Raw genomic sequence first — 17,636 nt, forward strand, 5'->3', positions numbered from 1 at the left:
GGCACTATACAATGAATATTATAAAGGGTAATTCTTTAAGAGCTATAGGAAAGTTTTTCAAAAAAACACACGTAAAATTCAGAAAAATGCATGAAATTTTTCTTTAAATCGATAGTACAGTCCATATAATTTAATGTTTGAAGATTATTTCATGCAAATGTTGACTGCGACTGCGCTTCAAATCCGCTTAGTCCAGTTTTGGCATACTCTTTCCAATGTTTCGGCCGGTATCTCATATATAAATGCTTTAATGTTGTCTTCCAATGCTTTAATTGAAGCAGGCTTGTCTGAATAGACATGAGATTTGCCATAGCCCCACAAAAAATAATCTAAAGGCGTTATAAAGGCGTGAAATAAAATGTTCACCGAACTCGCCTCTCAACAAGTCCATTGGGCAAAAAAAAGTTGGATATCATTTCACGGTAGCCCTCACCATTCACAGTTACGTTACGATTCGCAGCATCTTTGAAGAAGTACGGTCCAATGATACCTCCAACCCATAAACCACACCAAACGTGACCTTTTCTGGATACATTGGTAGCTCTTGCAATTCTTCTGGATGATCTTCACTCCAAAATCGACAACTCTGCTTATTTACGTACCCATTGACCCAAAAATGAGCTTCGTCACTGAACACAATTTTTCGACTTTAAACTTTCTTAACAGAACACGCATTTTTATAATAAAATTCAATGATTTGCAAGCGTTGTTCGTTTCTAAGACGACTCACGGTTAAGTTGTAGACCAAACTGAAGATGTTTGACAGTGAAACAAAACACGAAACGTGCGTCAGTTGTTTAAACCAACAGTTTAAAAAGATAATAGCTAAAAAATCACCCGTTATAAGTAAAAGCTATCAGGATATAGAAGAGGAAGAGCCAGTCGAACAACTTCTTTGCGGATGCATGGCTCTGAGTTGAGATTACTCAGTCTAGCTTTTCTGGACAACATGGCAGATGTCCTAGTGTTAGAAATGAAGGCACCATTTTTTCAAAATTTTTTTTTTCTTTTCCTTTTAGAAAGGAACACTTCTCCCTACGCTCCGGCCATTTTTTAACCTCTATAAAAAATAGGATTTGTAGAACTCTCCAAAGTACGCCTCTGTCTCGGCGAGGACTTCCCCGATTGAACTAAATCTTTTTCGCGTTGGCGAACAAGAAAAGGTCGCAGGGTTCCAGAGGTTGGCAGTAATTCATAACGCAATTCATACAGTTTGGCAGCGACAAATGCGGCTGTGTCTCCTTCAATTTTTTATGCAAGCGGTACAGTGACTCACTGTATTATTGCCCAGTGATCGTGGTTTCTTTTTCTAAAAATCCATAAGGAGAAGCCTTTCGCATCCCAAAAAAATCGTCGCCGTGACCTTTCCGGCATCTTTGGATCTCGCTTAACTTGCTCCAAACACTGGTTCGAAGTTAACAGTCGCAGTTGATAATTTTTTCATCGCCAACTTATCATGTGGGATATTCGCTCACCTTTAAATTCGTTGAACCAATATCCAACTGTGGCCATAGATGGCGAATCGTCCCTATAGATAGCAACCAACTTTGCTTTTACCTCCTCGCATTTTTTCCCATATATATATGTATATATATAGGTATAATTGGCGCGTACACCCTTTCTGGGTGTTTGGCCGAGCTCCTCCTCCTATTTGTGGTGTGCGTCTTGATGTTGTTTCACAAATGGAGACACCTACAGTTTCAAGCCGACTCCGAACGGCAGATATTTTTATGAGGAGCTTTTTCATGGCAAAGATACACTCGTAGGGGGCGACCGCTATTAGAAAATTTTTTTTATTAATTTTGGTTTCACCGAGATTCGACACAACGTTCTCTCTGTGAATTCCTAATGGTAATCACGCACCAATCCATTCGGCTACGGCGGCCGCCTCATTTTCTCCCATACACAAACAAAAAACGAGTTAAGCAAAAGCTGGCAGCTATTTGCCAAACCCAAACTGGCCACGTACATATTTTTTTAGGTTTTTTTATGGTATTTCCTCATAGTTTAGAGGCTTCGCAAAATCTTTTAAGTCAAAAAAGGAAAATTGTGGAATCTGCTATTTGAAGCCTTTGAAATTTTTTCAAGTTTAAGTCACTGAAGGGTGAGCCTAGAATTATATGGAAGAATTCTTTTTAATATTGCAAAATGAAGTATTTGTCTCATATTTAAAAGATTGCTTCGAATTTTGATAGTTTGCCGCATCTTTTACTCAAAAATATTACTAGATGTTTTGAAAATTCTACAGTGCCTTATACTCGTTAAGAAAACTGTCTCAACGACGTATGCTTTTGTATGACGTAAAGATCACTAGGCCAAAGGCTGTTCGTTCAATTTCAACTTTTCAGAAATAAATCACAGAAAATATGAACTTGCAGTCGCGCTTGAATTTTGATTGGCTGTTTCGATGTGCAAGCTTAGTAGGGAAATTTTACCATGAAAATTGTTTCTTGAAAACCAATAGATTCGAGGAGAAGGTATGAAGCCATTAGCCTTTCCTTTCTGCGCAGAAAAAACCGACAAAATATCAGCCACAAATAGACGCAGCAATTCTAACTAAGCACAAAAATGTTGTTTACTGCAGTATTTTGTTATTTCTACGATTTGAACTGTTGTGAAATCATTCATATATGCATGTATTTGTCATAGCAACAACAAATGCGTATAACTGCATATAAAACCAAACAGGTTCGCTCTTTTGATACGTAAATGTGACAAAAACATATTAAAGATCAAAACGGTAAATTTAGGTGTCACCAACCTCTACTGTCGGCAATAGCATTTTGACATTGCTGCTGCTAAATATGATTCGGAAATTATTTGCTTATAGCCGCTTTTGTTTTCTCATAAGTCACATGTTCGCATTTTGCAATATTATTTTCCTATTTTGTGCCTAATGGCTTTTGGAATAGCTACTCAAAAACTACCCACTCTAAGGTGAATCTAAATAAACTAGATTTGCCAAATAATATTGGTGTATAACCACATATTTTTTGCACTTCCTGTTTCTTAGAAAAATTACCAAAATGGTTGAGCGAAAAAAAAAAATTCGTGAAAAAATAAAAGCTAAAACTTATTTGTCACTTTTCGGCTGCCTGTTATAATGAATGTATGGAATTTGGCTTGATGCATGTTTGCTGCAAAATGCGTACACGGAAAGATTTTTATTTACATATAAATAAATTTGTCTTTTGTTTATGAAATAAATAATTAATTTTTATTAGACAAATACATTAAAGTTTACGCTTTCCGCATTTCCAGATCCCCGCGCCACACGTTTCCCACTCATGGAGCATCCCCTTTACACATTCGGTTTGGTTGCCATCTACCTCTCTTGGGTCCTTGGGATTGGCCCAATGTTTATGCGCGATAGAAAACCCTTCCAGCTGCGACGCACTTTAGTCATCTACAACGCTTTCCAGGTGGCGTTAAGCGGGTACATGTTTTACGAGGTAAGTTTGCAGCTACGAATATTTAAGGGAAAAAAGGCAAATACACCAATTTGAGTGAAACTAATTTTATTGTGAGCTTGAGTACACATAACGGTTATTTTTAATAGGCTTGCGAAATAAAGATAAATACAGTGACGGACACTGAAATTTGGGCACTCAAAAATCCGCACAATTTATTGGGTTGGGAATAAGTTCGTAGCGTTTTTCCCCAAGACAATAATTACCAAATATCAATAAGTTAATCAATTATATACTCGCCGTTGCTGTTACAACCTCTTCCCACCTCTCACCCAATTTGTTAATTCCGTTAAACCAAAAACCGCTTGGTGTGGTATCAAAGAAGTTGTTGAGCCAGTTTTTAAGGGCCTCTTTGCTATCAAAGGTAACGCTCTTCATATGGTTTGACAGGGAGCGGAAAAGATGGTAATCGGTCCGTGCAAGGTCCGGAAAATACGGTGGATGCTGAAGGAATACCCATTCGAGCTCTTGAAGTGCTTTGATGACTTTGGCTTTGGTGACTTGTGCAGCATGGGGCCTTGCGGTGTCGTGAAGGAGTAGGGTTTGACCATGCGGATTAGCTCTTTTCAGTCAAATAGCCCCTCATTCACGCGGTGTAGTTGGGCAATGTAGAGCTCCTTATTGACCGTGGCATGCTTTTCGAGCATTTCCCAGTGCGCCATGGTCCCCGCAGTTCCACCAGACACATATCATGGAGCTTCTTTGAATGAAGATCCGCCTTGACTCTCGCCTTTGGCGTATCTCCTAGAGCTACCGACTCCTTTCTTTGTTCCATATTATTGTATAGACACCATTTCTCATCTCGCGTGACGATTCGGTACAAAAAACGCTGCTTATAACCGCGCGTTGCTCGATGGCGGGCGAGATGCTGAGAAACAATTTGAAGGCGATTATCTTGGTGATTTGAGTGATTTGAGATGTTCTTTATCGAATTCAGAAGGCTTTCCGCTGTGAGATGTGTAATCGACATCAAAGTCAAACCATTTCCGTGATGTAGACTCGCCTACGACACCTTCTCCATATACGTGCCAACTGTCCCGACCTGCTTCGGCAGCTTTTGACCTCGATGAAAATTAAAGAAGAGCAGGTCACGAAAAACTTGAGTATTCGACTTCTTAGCCTCAAAACTAATAAAAAATTAAATACAGCGCACGCTCGATAACGTGAACTAATTCAAACCAAGGCAGTTCACGTTAACAAAAGTATTCACGTTTTGGAATGCCCAAAAAGGCTAAGTAAATATATTTTTTCACGTTTAAATTCACATTTTATTCTTGTTTTCGTTACATATTAATTGAAAATTAAGTCATACGATGGTTTTATTTAAAAAAATTTGAAATCTTTTATTGTATCTTCTGTTTTTCTAAAACTTGAAGCACAGCTTTCTTCCTTAACCGTCTTAGCACACTCATATCATTTTTATCGGCATCTTCGTGAGCAGCCCATATTAACGCCTAGTTGAAAATTTCAACTGCTTCAGTCGGCTTAATTTTCTTCAGTTGCTCTGATGCGATGTCATCATCGGATTCGTCCTCTTGTTGATGATCGTCATCTGCATTGCCCTCCTCGATATCTTCGTTCCATTCATGAATGGCTGGTAACGTGAATTCGATCTGAAATTTTTAATAAAAAAAGTTTTTTCAATAACCCACATACATACCTTTGAGCATATCTGCGAACACGAACGAATCTCAGGACTTAAACTACTAAGGAGATCGACGGTGTTGCTCATCAAGGTGCGAAGTTCAGCTTCCCATTTTTCTTTTAAAACCGCCAACGGAACATTATCTTCGGGATCATCATTGTTTACCGCAAAATTTAAAATATTGTTCCAGCACTTAGCTAATGTTGCTTCACCAACCCGAAACCAAGTCGCATCCAAAAGATTTATAGCTGTTTTTAAGTTAATTTTGTTCAACGACTCGAGCAAATCAGACTTTGTTGCTGCTATTGGAGCTAGAAGGCTGTTTCTGTAATGCAACTTAGTGATTTTTATTGCATTCTGATCCATCGGTTGAATGGGGGGCGTAACGTTTGGTGGCATAAACATTGCCGAAATTTGCCCATTCTCCGTTGTCAGTTCAGCTTCATTTGGGTGAGAAGGAGCGTTGTGGATTAGGAGGAGAGTTTTAATTGGTACGCCTTTCTCCTTTAAAAACGATGTAACCTTAAAAAGCAACAAGTTAACCTTAAAAATCGGACAAAACTTAAAAGGAATATTCACCTGTAGAACAAATGGCTTATGAAACCATTGCCTGAAAATAGCTGACGTCATCCAGGTGGGATTCGAGCTCTTATAGTCGGTGGGATACTGAAAGTTTATAAAGCAGCGTGGATTCCTCGTCTTTCCAATTACCAAAAGCTTAAGCTTGTGGGATGCAGTGGCGTTTGAACAGCATAAAAAGGTGATTCGCTGCTTCTCAGACTGTACCCCTTCTCCAAAGTTGACGCGTACGTTTTTTCTGGTAAAAGTCTCCAGAATAACCCCGACTCATCAGCATTATATAACTGATTGTTGCACAACTCCAATTCCGCCATTTTAGCTATAAGTTTTTCTTTAAACGGATCCACTAGCTGAGGTTGCAAAGACCGTTTTTCGCCTGATATTTTAAGAAGACGAATACCGTACCTCTTCTTTAATCCTTGGAGCCATCCATCACTAATGAAGAAGATAAAGAGCTCTCTCAATTTCGGGCAACTCTGAAGAACGCAGGGGTTTTCTATTTCTAGGTCCACAATACGTGATGTTTACACATTTTAAAATCACTTGCTTTTTCGCTTTAATGCTACAAATTTTTGATTTAGAAACATTATATTTCTTTCCTAAAATCGTCACAGATGAGCCGTTTTTTAAAAAGCCGAGAATTTTAGCCTTTAGCCGTGTGCTTGACGGGTTTTTTAGAACTCATTTTCACCAGAAAACATAAGACTAAACACTCTTTGCAAAACCAAAACCGCGACTGAAATATTTCACTCCTTACATGCAATTACGAATAAAATACCTATTTTATAATTAGGGGACTCCCCAATTTCAGAATTACTTGAGATCAATGTAAACTACATTCAAATAATTGTAACGCTTATTGTTCATGTTATAAAGCTTTTTGGGTTTGTTCACGTTTAGAGTAGTCAATGTACAAAAATGTCTGTTCACGTTTTGGACTGTTCACGCTTTAGAGCGTTCACGTTATCGAGCGTGCGCTGTAACTCAAAAACACAATTAGCATAGTTTTGTAGAGCAGAAAGAGTTCTATCGCAAACAAATCGTTGTAAAATAAAATGAAGTATAGCAACGCTTTAAGCTTATTCCGCAACCCAATAGAATGCTGAGGGAATTCTCGAGAGTCAACTTGAAAAAAAATTGGTGAAAAGAAAATTTACGACATAGGCAGATTCATAATCAAATCAAGATAGTTCGAGTAATAAAAAGTACTGGTTCTACAAGTGGTGTATCAAAAAATGGCATCTTTTATGCAAATCGGCTCTGGGCTGTATCACTCAGACAACATCTCTACCACCACCATAGTCGTGTAGATATATACATAATTGGCGCCTACACCCTTTTTTTGGGTGTTTGGCCGAGCTCCTCCTCCTATATGTGGTGTGCGTCTTGATGTTGTTCCGCAAATGGAGGGACCTACAGTTTCAAGCCGACTCTGAACGGCAGATATTTTTTATGAGTAGCTTTTAATTAATTTTAATTATTTAATTTTGGTGTTTCTCTGTGAATTCCGAATGGTAGTCACGCACCAACCCATTGTAGTAGATCCATTGTAGATCCATCGTAGTAATTTTGGTGTAAGTCTCCAACTTTTCGCTGCAATCGATTTACACATCATGAATACTCCAATGGACTTTCTTGCCATCAAGTTTTTAATTTTTCCGACAACTTAATCATCAGTCACTCTGTAAGACTCTTCTGAAATGGTTGAAGTACCACCCTGGCACCCCCAAGTAGCACAAAAGCGCCGTTTTGATACTATTTTGAGACCTCCAACGGGCAAATTTCTACAGCCAACCAGAGTTGTTGATGTAATGGCGAAGACTGATGGGATTTAGGTTGGAGCACTGCCGCTGGCCGTCGACGAAAGGAGCACTCAGTGATCTTAACCCGCACTATAGCGTCATCAGAGCCATGTTTGACTATCGGAAAAAAAGTTAATACCTTCGTCGCTCGCACGTTCCCTAAGCATTTTGCATGCCTGCTTGATGGCAAAGACTTCTGCCTGAAAAACACTAGCAGTTAAGGGGGGAGCCTGCTTTAGAGGCTTAAAAAAATCGATTTTGTTTTTTTTTTGCTTAAATGTCTTCCCAAACTATCCAAGAATGTGTCAAAATTTCAGAAGCAAATTCAAAATATTTTCGGAGTTATAGAAGAAATTGTGAGCAAGCGTCGAGCAGGTATACGAGCGGCCGGATCGCTCGAAGTGCGATTTCTCGGTTTTTTATTTTTGCGATTTTTCCTAATTGGCGGGAAAGATAGGGAAAAAGTTAAACGTCCTATCTAAACGAGATAACACTTATTGTATTCGAAATTACATTCTCTTCTAGTTGAACCTAAAACATTTTAAGAAAGTTATGGTTAACTCACTTTTTAAACAAACTAAAGTGAATTTGATTTTCCAAAAAAATTAATTTTTTTTAAATTAATATGCAATATGCTTGTACCAGGCACAATATGACATATATTTTAATCAACACATTTGAGAAGACTGTTGAAATATATAACAATAAAACCAAAAAGTTTCCTTTCAATCGAATATTTCTTTCCTTCCTAAAAAAATATACGAAAAAATCGATTTTTTGAAGCCTCTAATATAAAGAATATATAAATTGGCTGATTTAGAGAAACCCTTGCTCGGACTCCTAATTCTATCTAAGAGTCTTCGTCTATTCTTTGTTACAAAACTAAATATGAGCACTTAAAAAACTTAAACAAAAAAATGTTTTCCAAACCAAAAATAATTTTTATTTTCTTTTCCTCTTTTTCTGAGTGCTAAAAATTAATAATATTCTTTTGACTAATTGCAGCACCTGATGGCCGGTTGGCTGAACAACTACAATTTGAAATGCGAACCAGTGGATTATTCAGACGGGCCAATGTCAAAACGAGTAAGTTATACAAATCTACCTGCACTGATTAACGATAGAAAGAAGAGAGTTTGACAAAATCATATCTTAGCTGTAGAAAATTTTAATAAAAATCAGTTAAGCAACAGGCACAATTGGCCACCAGATTCTATTAGCAATGGGGACATACCCAGCGAGCCACGCGAACAGATTTTTGTAGACGTGCAGCCGGACATGGTCCGGACAGTACGGAGAACACTGACTTTATTAAACAGCAACCCACCGCTGCATTTGCTTATACTTTCTACAGAAAACATGATTCAACCACAGTCGAAAATGCTCAATACTTCAGACCGAAGTCGTAAAACCACTTTTCATCTTCTTTATACTGCAAAAGTAAAAGGCTAGACAAGACGATTAGCTCACTTTTGTGTTTGTCGCTTACTTTCAAGGTTAATAGGTGTATTAGCCATATGCCGTACGATACCTGCACAAACAAGTGACAAAACGATACGAGGTAGGAGTGCAAAGAAATGAGCGACGGTGTCTGCTCCAAAGTGAGTAACCCGATATGAGGCACTCAAATAAATTAGTATTTAACATAACACGACCAATAACATCTAAAGCATTCATTTTTAGTGTTTGTCGCAAATTTTGATGCTTTCATTGCTTTAATTGAATTGAAGCAATCTCTTAAAGTTTGGTTGTCTTCTTTTTGCCCCATGCCATTTTTTGTGTATTTTAATTTAAATTTTTAATTTCTGTTTTTTGTTTTTTTGTTTTTTGGAACAAACGGGTATTTGCGCGCTTCCAGTTCAAGCGATTACAAGCATATTTTTATCTTTATTTATTACATTTGCATTAAAATTTAAGCTGCCTTTTCTCTACCCATTGTCTTTTCGAAAATCTATGTATTTGTGTTTAATTGACGTTCGATTTTTGAATTGTCACTAAACCTGTTGCTAAGCCATTGTGTCCATGTGATTGATAGAGAGAATTTATTGCGAGAAGTTTTATTACCACATTATCGATTAATTATTTTCCAATAATATTTTATAAACTTAGTAAATTCTACGAGAATTCTTTCATTTCAAAAATCTTTCATTTACATAAATCCAAATAAAACATTTTATAAATGTTAAAGAGTGAGGTGGGTGGTTCAAGTGCATGTAAGTAGTTTTTTTGAACTGCTGAGAGAGTTCAGTTATCTATTTACTCTGCTTGATGGCTCTGAAGAGAATGCGGCATAGCAGAATTTGCTGTAATCCCTCTTCTTCTGAGTAGGAGTATATTTTCAGTATCTATTATACGGGTATCAGATTATCAGGCAGTGTTCGCAGTGCTAAGCCAAGGAATTAAGGAGTTCACGTCTCATTACTGCTGAGAGAGCTCAGTTATCTATTTACTCAGCTTGATGGTTGTGAAGAGAATGCGACATAGCAGGCTTTGTTGTAATTCCTATTATTTTGAGTATACCCGCAGTGTCTGTTATAGAACTATCGGCCTGATAACAGAGTTCTGTGTTAAGTCAAAGAATTGGGCAATTTACGTCTGTATGAGATTCATGAGCTTTAGTTGACTATCCCAAACAATTTTCGCTTGAGCTATTGTGTGTCCAGGTGGATGAATATGCAGATTTGGTAAAATCGATTTCATTTCATATTTTTCTGAACATTGTATTTGTAGGCTTGAGTATAATAAGAAATAAACTGAAAAACTTTTAAAATTTATTCAATTTAAAATTTAATAATTTTGAACTTTTTTTTCAATGCTCAACAATTTTTTAGAGAGAAATATCTTCAGTTTATTTTAACATTATAATATTTAAAACAATTTTTTAAAAATTAAAGTAAATATTAAATATATCTTTAAAAGTAAAGTTCAACAATTTTTTTGCATGAAATATATATTTACAAAAAAATTTTTTTATGGAAAATAAATTATAAAAAAAGAAATTATGGAAAAACAGATAAACAAAATTTATGGAAATTAAATTATGAAAAACATTTTTTCTTATGGAAAATAATTTATGGAAAAAAGTTTTTTTTACAAAAAGATATTATGGAAAAAAATAAAAAATATTTATGGAAAATAAATTATGAGAAAAAAAGTTTTTTATGGAAAATAATTTATGGAAAAAAGTTTTTCTAGTATAAGATATACCTTAAAAGATACTTTTAACAATTTTTATTGAAAATAAATAACGAAAAAAAACTTAAGCAAAAAAAATTTTTTTTTAAAAGAAGTTTTTTATAGAAAAAAAGTTTTTTTAGTATAAAATATGCCTTTAAAGAAAAAACCCTTAAGCCATTTTTTAGTATAAAATATACCTTTAAAAAAACACTTATAAATTATGAAAACAAATGTTTTTTATGGAAAATAAATTATGGACAAAATTTTTTTAATATAAAATATACCTTAAAAAACAAAAAGTTTAAACCATTTTGTTAGTATAAAATATATCTTAAAAACCACGTGAAACTTTTTTATGAAAAATAAATTATTGAAAAAAAAATTTTGTTTTAAAGAAAATTAGTTATGGCAAAAAAATTTGTATTGTCATTTTTAATAGCTGAGACATATGTTAAACAAGCAAAAATAATATTTTTTCTCAATTCAGGTTAGATATTAAAAAAGTTTTAAAATGACTACAGGAGCACCACCGTCATTACTTATATAGTAAATGTGTGTGTACCCCAGACCCCACTATTTTAATGAATTTTATGAAATCGGAATCATAGTAACTTCCAATATAGCAAACATTTTGTGGGCCACAATGAAAACAATCAGTCTCTACAAAGTAAGCCGATAAATTTAATGCTGCAAGCAGAAAAATTTACAGATTTTTGTCAAAAAGTAAAATTAAATAGAATTTGAATTTGAAAATCGCGAATACGAATTAAAAAAAAGCCTTCAACATCGAGTTTCGCGCTAGATTTTAAAAATATTGTCCACCATTTTGAGTTTTTTAAATATGCCTTCAGTTTCATAGCCAGCGACCTCGAAAATCCCCGAGTGGCGAGTTTTAAGGCAATTAGATGGATTTTTAAAATTGTATCCGCCATTTTTAATTTTTAAAATCTAACTTCAAATTCATAATTAGCGACCTCGAAAATCGCCGAGTTTTAAGCCGATTTGAAAGATTTTTGAAATACTGTCAGCGACCTCGAAAACCACCAAGTACTAAGTTTCAAGTCGATCCGATACGATTTCGAATTTTGGACACTTTTAAAGTTCGCTGTAGTGACTTTAGCCAACACCAAAATCCCTAAACAAGGCTAAGATAGCCGAGGCAGCGTATTTTTTTTTTTCCTCGACAAGGCCTTTCCATATTACATGGTTCTGGGCTGCTGTTTTTGCGCCGTCCAATGTCATGTCTAGCAGATGTCCTTACTCGCGCAATATCGACCTACTTCAAGTCTTCTTTAGCCAAGTATTATCTTAGAACTTTGTTGCGAATTGTTCTCTCCATTAGCTCCAGATTTAGTTTCTCTCTTACTATTTCCTGCTTTTAGTTATGAAGAAATGTCTCATATTGTCAAAGGAAACGGTCATCGAAGAATAAAATTCCTCTTTTGAGAAACTCGATGACCTTGTCATTTTTCTCTCTCTCTCTCTCTCTCTCTCTCTCTCCCTTAGCTTCACAGTCAGTGGTGAATCAAAGCTTCATCAACAATCCTCCTCCAATTCAGTCTCTCTCTTACCTAATTTCTCCAATTACGATCGTTCATGAATGAATGAACTGAAAATTGTTTGACATGTAGAATATTTCTTGCTCGAGTCATCAGCGACTTTTTGACCCGCCCTTTTGACCTCCATTCTACTATAGTAAACTTCAAATAATTTGTAATTAATTTCATATTTTGACAATGACACAATCGACACAAATTAATGGCAAAATAATTGTATGCGACGAACTGTCTACCAGCTACTCGCAGGCTATGATCGTTCATAGCAATTCCGATTTTCAAATGTCCAATTGTTCTTTCTTCACATTTGTTGTTAGTGCCTGCAATGTGGTTCTATAATATTAATGCACTATCCATTTTCAGTCGTTTTCGTCAAGATTTTGATACGCCTCGCTGATCGCGCGCCAAAATTTCAGTCGAGCATTAAACGTCTGCGTATCTGCTCACACACATACACGCACACACATTTGCATAGATACCTGTACACACATACATTTATATACATGTATACATAGATTTAATAAACTAAATTGGTGTGCGATTACTTTTGATTGCGATTGCAAATACTTGGCTACATTCATTCTGTGCTTGAGTTGGTTCTGTGTTTGCGTATGCTTGCGCACCACTTGAGCATGCCGGCGTTTGCTTGCCATTTCTAGCTAATGCAACGCTAGCAGTCTGCAATTTTGAACGCATATCGCCGTCTTTCCCAACAGCCGACAGCAATCGCCTCCTTCGGGTCACTGATTGCAACAAGAAAGATTGCTAATCAAATTAAACACTAATACGGCGACTTGTTGAGCGACACTGTCTCCCTCTGTCTCGCTTTTCAACTTCTTTTTCAACTGCTACTTCTAGTTGTACTTCTTAGTGGTTGCACGATTGTAAATGCTCAACTTCTACTTCCAGCTGCAGTATTTGCATTGATCAGTTTCTGTGCCATTTACTGCTTTGTTTTGAATTTGATTACACCAAAAGCAACAATGTGCAAAAGTGTATTCGTACGCGTACATACAAATGTATTCATATACAGCAAGTTTCCTCACACCTTCATTGGTTGATGGTGAATTACTTGTACAATCATTTCAAGTAGTTGCCGACTTGACGAGCACGTTTCCTTCATGCTTCACGCTGTCAAATGCGGTAATAATCGTTAGCCAGCGCTTGCTATCCGTACTTGCTGCTATTCATTACGTACATTTTTGTTGTTTTTTTCGCTATTACATATATTTGTGCCTTCTGTTTATATTATTATTGTACTTAGTTCTCGTTTCCATGCTGTAATCTCAATCGCAATTGCTTGGAAAATAACAAAATAAAAAACAAGAAACAAGAAAATGAAGAAGCAAGGAAACCTACAAAGTATAAAAATCTAATAAAATCTAAGTTTGTATGGAAATAAACGACAACAGTAGCTATAAATTAAAGGTAATAATAGCAAATACATGCAGCGTATCAAGGTCGTTTCCATTACCTTCCATTGCTACTTCTGCTGCCGCTGCTTCTGGCAGCAATACACACACTCCCCTTGCTTTTGTTCGATTTGCTAGTATTCTCGTTATTGGCATCACTCATACGCCCGGTAGGCAAAAACATGCACTGCAACTACAACATACCTACATATATATGTATATATTTCGAAGTAGTAGTTAGCGAAATGTGTATGTATTTGCTTCTTCTTATTCTTATTATCGTTTGCTGATTCATTTATTTATTTTTTTGTTTTTTTTTTTTGCTCTTTTTTATTTAATTAGTGTATTGTGCATTATTGAGCGTCCATGTGCTCGCATCCATCAACAGCCCGCCCACCCTCATTGTAGGTACCTACTCGTGTGTATGTATGTATGGTCTGAATATTATTGCATGAAATGCTCTGCTGCGTGAAGCAGGGACGCAGTATATGTTGTTGTAGTTTATGTTTATTGAATGAATGTTTATATATTTTTTTGTACACAATTTTGTTGATCGACTAGCATAGAAACATGATACAGGCGGGTCTTTCAATTAATTTATTTTACACTTATCAGAGGGTCGCAGGAAGAAGATACACATGTTCGAATATGAAATGTTTTAAATATCATATAATATTACTTTTACGCAGTTTTCGAAATGCGTTTATATTTATTTTAAGGAGTGTCTGACCAAAGTAGACGTACCTTAAACTTTTTTTGTCTTACTTCGACAACTGAACAACGTACAAAGAGAGTTACATATACGAATAATTCCTCAAAATTCCACCCCTCTCAATTTGAGAAGCCCAAATGTATGCGCTAAACTCCTACAACAATTCATTCATTTGGCATTTTAAACTTCGCACATAAAACGCCGCTATATGAACGGGACAACACCAACTCAGCATGTGGACAAAAGAGCCAGGGTGCACCTCACCACACTACAATGCAGAGCGGGGCATGTCCTGCAACAACTCATTCATTTGGGGTGTTAAACCCCTCACATAAAACTCCGCTATATGAACTGAACAACACCAACTCAGCATCTGAACGAAAAAGCGAGAGTGCATTCGCACCACACTACAATGAGGAGAGCGCCATATTTGCTTTTGTAGTTCATTGCACTCTTAGCTCGAACGAGCGAATTGATTTGAGTCACAGTTGCTTCCAAAGTCAATCGCTTTGAATACAACAATAAATTTACATGTGAAGAGTGCAACAACTTAAAAACATAACCTTTGCTATTTTCTGCCCGTTTAATAAAAATACAATTATGTAAAGAAGTATCATATAAAACATATATATAAATATATTTATACAATCTATAAGCATATGCCCATTCCTCTTTAAATAAAAATATGCTCATTCTTTTATTGCTTTTGCCAATATATGGGTAACGGTATTCTTAGCCAATCAATTAAAATCAGAAATATTAACAAATACGCCCAAAGCATGTTTCTCCTACTCACTCAAGCAATGCTAAAGCAATGAAATCAATGCTGGGAAAAACCAATACGCAACGCACAGAATTTACGCACTTTAGTGCGCTTTAAAAGAGCAACAATAAATATTTACACTGCAACAATGAAATACACACATTTGCGTTCATTTGTGTGTAAATTCATTCTAGCTGGTCGAGGACACTGAGCTCTACTTACTAGCAGTTGCGAAAACTCACGCTTTCAGCTGTAAAACAACCAAGAGAAAATGGAATTTCCGGTGTAGGTATTTCCACACCTCCAATTACAGAGTTGTTAAATGTAACATTGAAAATTTACCGATACAAAATTTAACATTAATAAAAAAATTAATTGTAACTAACTGGGTACTTAAATTGTATGTATATAAATGCATAATATTGCTGGATTTAACATGAAATGGGAGTAAAAATTTCTACATTTATTAATGAATCTATAAGTTCATGTTTGCTTTGTTTTGAGAAACAATTCTCAACGTGTAACCTATGGTGTATACCTATGAAATGAGACTTTTTTTTCAATTTCAAGCGTTTATTAACAAAAAATAATTACAAATTTAATCTTCAAAATAATAGCCATCACTAGCGACACATTTTTCCCATCTCTCAGGCAATTTGTGGATGCCGCGCCAAAAATATTGGCCGTCTTTGGCCGCAAACCAATCATCGAGCCATTTTTTGGTTTCTTCGTGAGAAGTGAAGCACTGCTCGGAAAGTGCGTGGCCCATCGATGCAAACAAATGATAACCGGAAGGCGCTAAGTCTGGGGAGTAAGACGCATGTACCAACGGTTCCCAATCGTACGTCTCCACCAATTTCCGGGTCGCTCTTGTTCGGTGTGGCGGTGCATTGTCATCAAGAAAAATTACTTTGTGACGCCGATCGGCATATTCTGGGCGTTTTCGGCGTATAGATCTGTTCAAATCGGTCAATTGTCATTGGTAGCGTGCACCGTCAACTGTTTCACCTGGTTTTAATAACTCGTCCCAAATCATACCACGCTAATTCCAGAAAACACACAGCATTGCCTTGCGGCCGAAGCGATTTGGTTTGGATGTTGTTTTTGGCTTGTGGCCGGACGGACCATTCGACCGTTTACGCTTGGGATTGGAGAAATACACCCATTTCTCATCACCCGTAACAATTCGATGCAAAAAAGAATTCCTTTCGAACCGGAAGAGGAGCATTTCACAAGTGGTTTCACGATGTCCGCAAATCGTAGTTTGAAGGCACGAAATTCGACATTTTTAAGAGCGACAAAAATGCATTGTTTTTTTCTTTGAAACGTAACAATCAATGAACTGAATATTGTTTACAGATGACAGACGAAAAAACCAGGACATTTGGGAAAGTTTAAAATACTCCTAGCGACATCTATGGACTAATAGCTGAAAGTCTCACTTCATAGGTATATACCTGGTAAATGTCGAAAAACAGCTCAGAAAACAAAATATTAAAAGGAAATAGAGTACCCGCATCTGCATGTTGTTAACAATAAAGTTTTCTTTATCTATCGGTTTTTTTGATACACACCGGACATTAAATATTTGAATTTTTTTGCCCAAGACATTGTAAAATTGCATAAAATAAAAAAAAATGGTACGTTTCTTACTTTTATTTTGAATTCTTGCTCACCAAATATGTTTTCAACCGTTGGAGGTTTTGCAAACTTTTTGTTTATGCCTAATTATTCGTTTAGTGCTACACCGGCAGGGCCATCGATACGCACCGCAGAAACTCATAAAAACACAAAGCAAAAAATACATGCAAATTTCTTATGCTTTTCAGCTCAGCGCATGTCAAGCAACAACAGAGTTTTTTGAGTCTCTTTTGCTTTGAATTGCTGCAAAAAATAACGCAAATGCCAACTATGGGTCTTTTTTATGTAGCAAAGCTGTAATACATATTTAAATATAAAATAAAATTATGTATAAAATCGCTGATGTCCAAAGGGGCGATGATGATATGCAAAAATAATATTAAAACTTTTGATTTTTGATCTCTTTTTCGGCGAAAAAGATGCGTATAAATATCTGTTATGGTGAAAAAAGTGTGAATATTTATGATTTGACGCATTTATGCGATGCAAGGTCGCTCGCCAAATTAGTATGTTGAAAAGAAAGAAAGATCCAGACTAAAGTTACAGAATTCGTATTAAAATAGGCGTTGAAAGCAATTAATTTTTTATTATTTTTTTATTTTTTTTTTTAAATCAAGTTTTCGTATAAGCGTCAGAGAGCTGTAGACATTTATACAAATAAATAAGTGTATAAAAATAAATACTTGGAAAGCTAAACTGAAAGTAAAAACAATGGAAATTCATTCAGTGACTCTTGAAGAATGGACAAGTAAACTAATACCGTTTTTTCCGATATTAAGACATCCTCCGCAAATGGGCCCTATCGTGATTTTCGCAACTTTTTGTAAAATAAGACATCCCCCAAATATAATCGCTAGTTAAAATAATGCGACAAAAAGA

The 17,636-nt window shown here is 36.0% G+C and overlaps 1 protein-coding gene across 1 annotated transcript in view; it reads left to right on the forward strand.

Annotated features, from left to right (window-relative positions):
* The window catches only part of LOC128855724 (elongation of very long chain fatty acids protein 7), a 91,829-nt gene that overhangs the window by 16,195 nt on the left and 57,998 nt on the right, over nucleotides 1-17,636 (forward strand). The window contains exons 2-3 of the mRNA XM_054090874.1: nucleotides 3,262-3,452; nucleotides 8,502-8,582. Of these exons, the coding sequence (XP_053946849.1) occupies nucleotides 3,262-3,452; nucleotides 8,502-8,582 (272 nt within the window). The remainder of the gene's footprint in view (nucleotides 1-3,261; nucleotides 3,453-8,501; nucleotides 8,583-17,636) is intronic.

Source organism: Anastrepha ludens, chromosome 2, assembly GCF_028408465.1.
Source record: "Anastrepha ludens isolate Willacy chromosome 2, idAnaLude1.1, whole genome shotgun sequence".
In the NCBI taxonomy this organism is placed as follows: domain Eukaryota; kingdom Metazoa; phylum Arthropoda; class Insecta; order Diptera; family Tephritidae; genus Anastrepha; species Anastrepha ludens.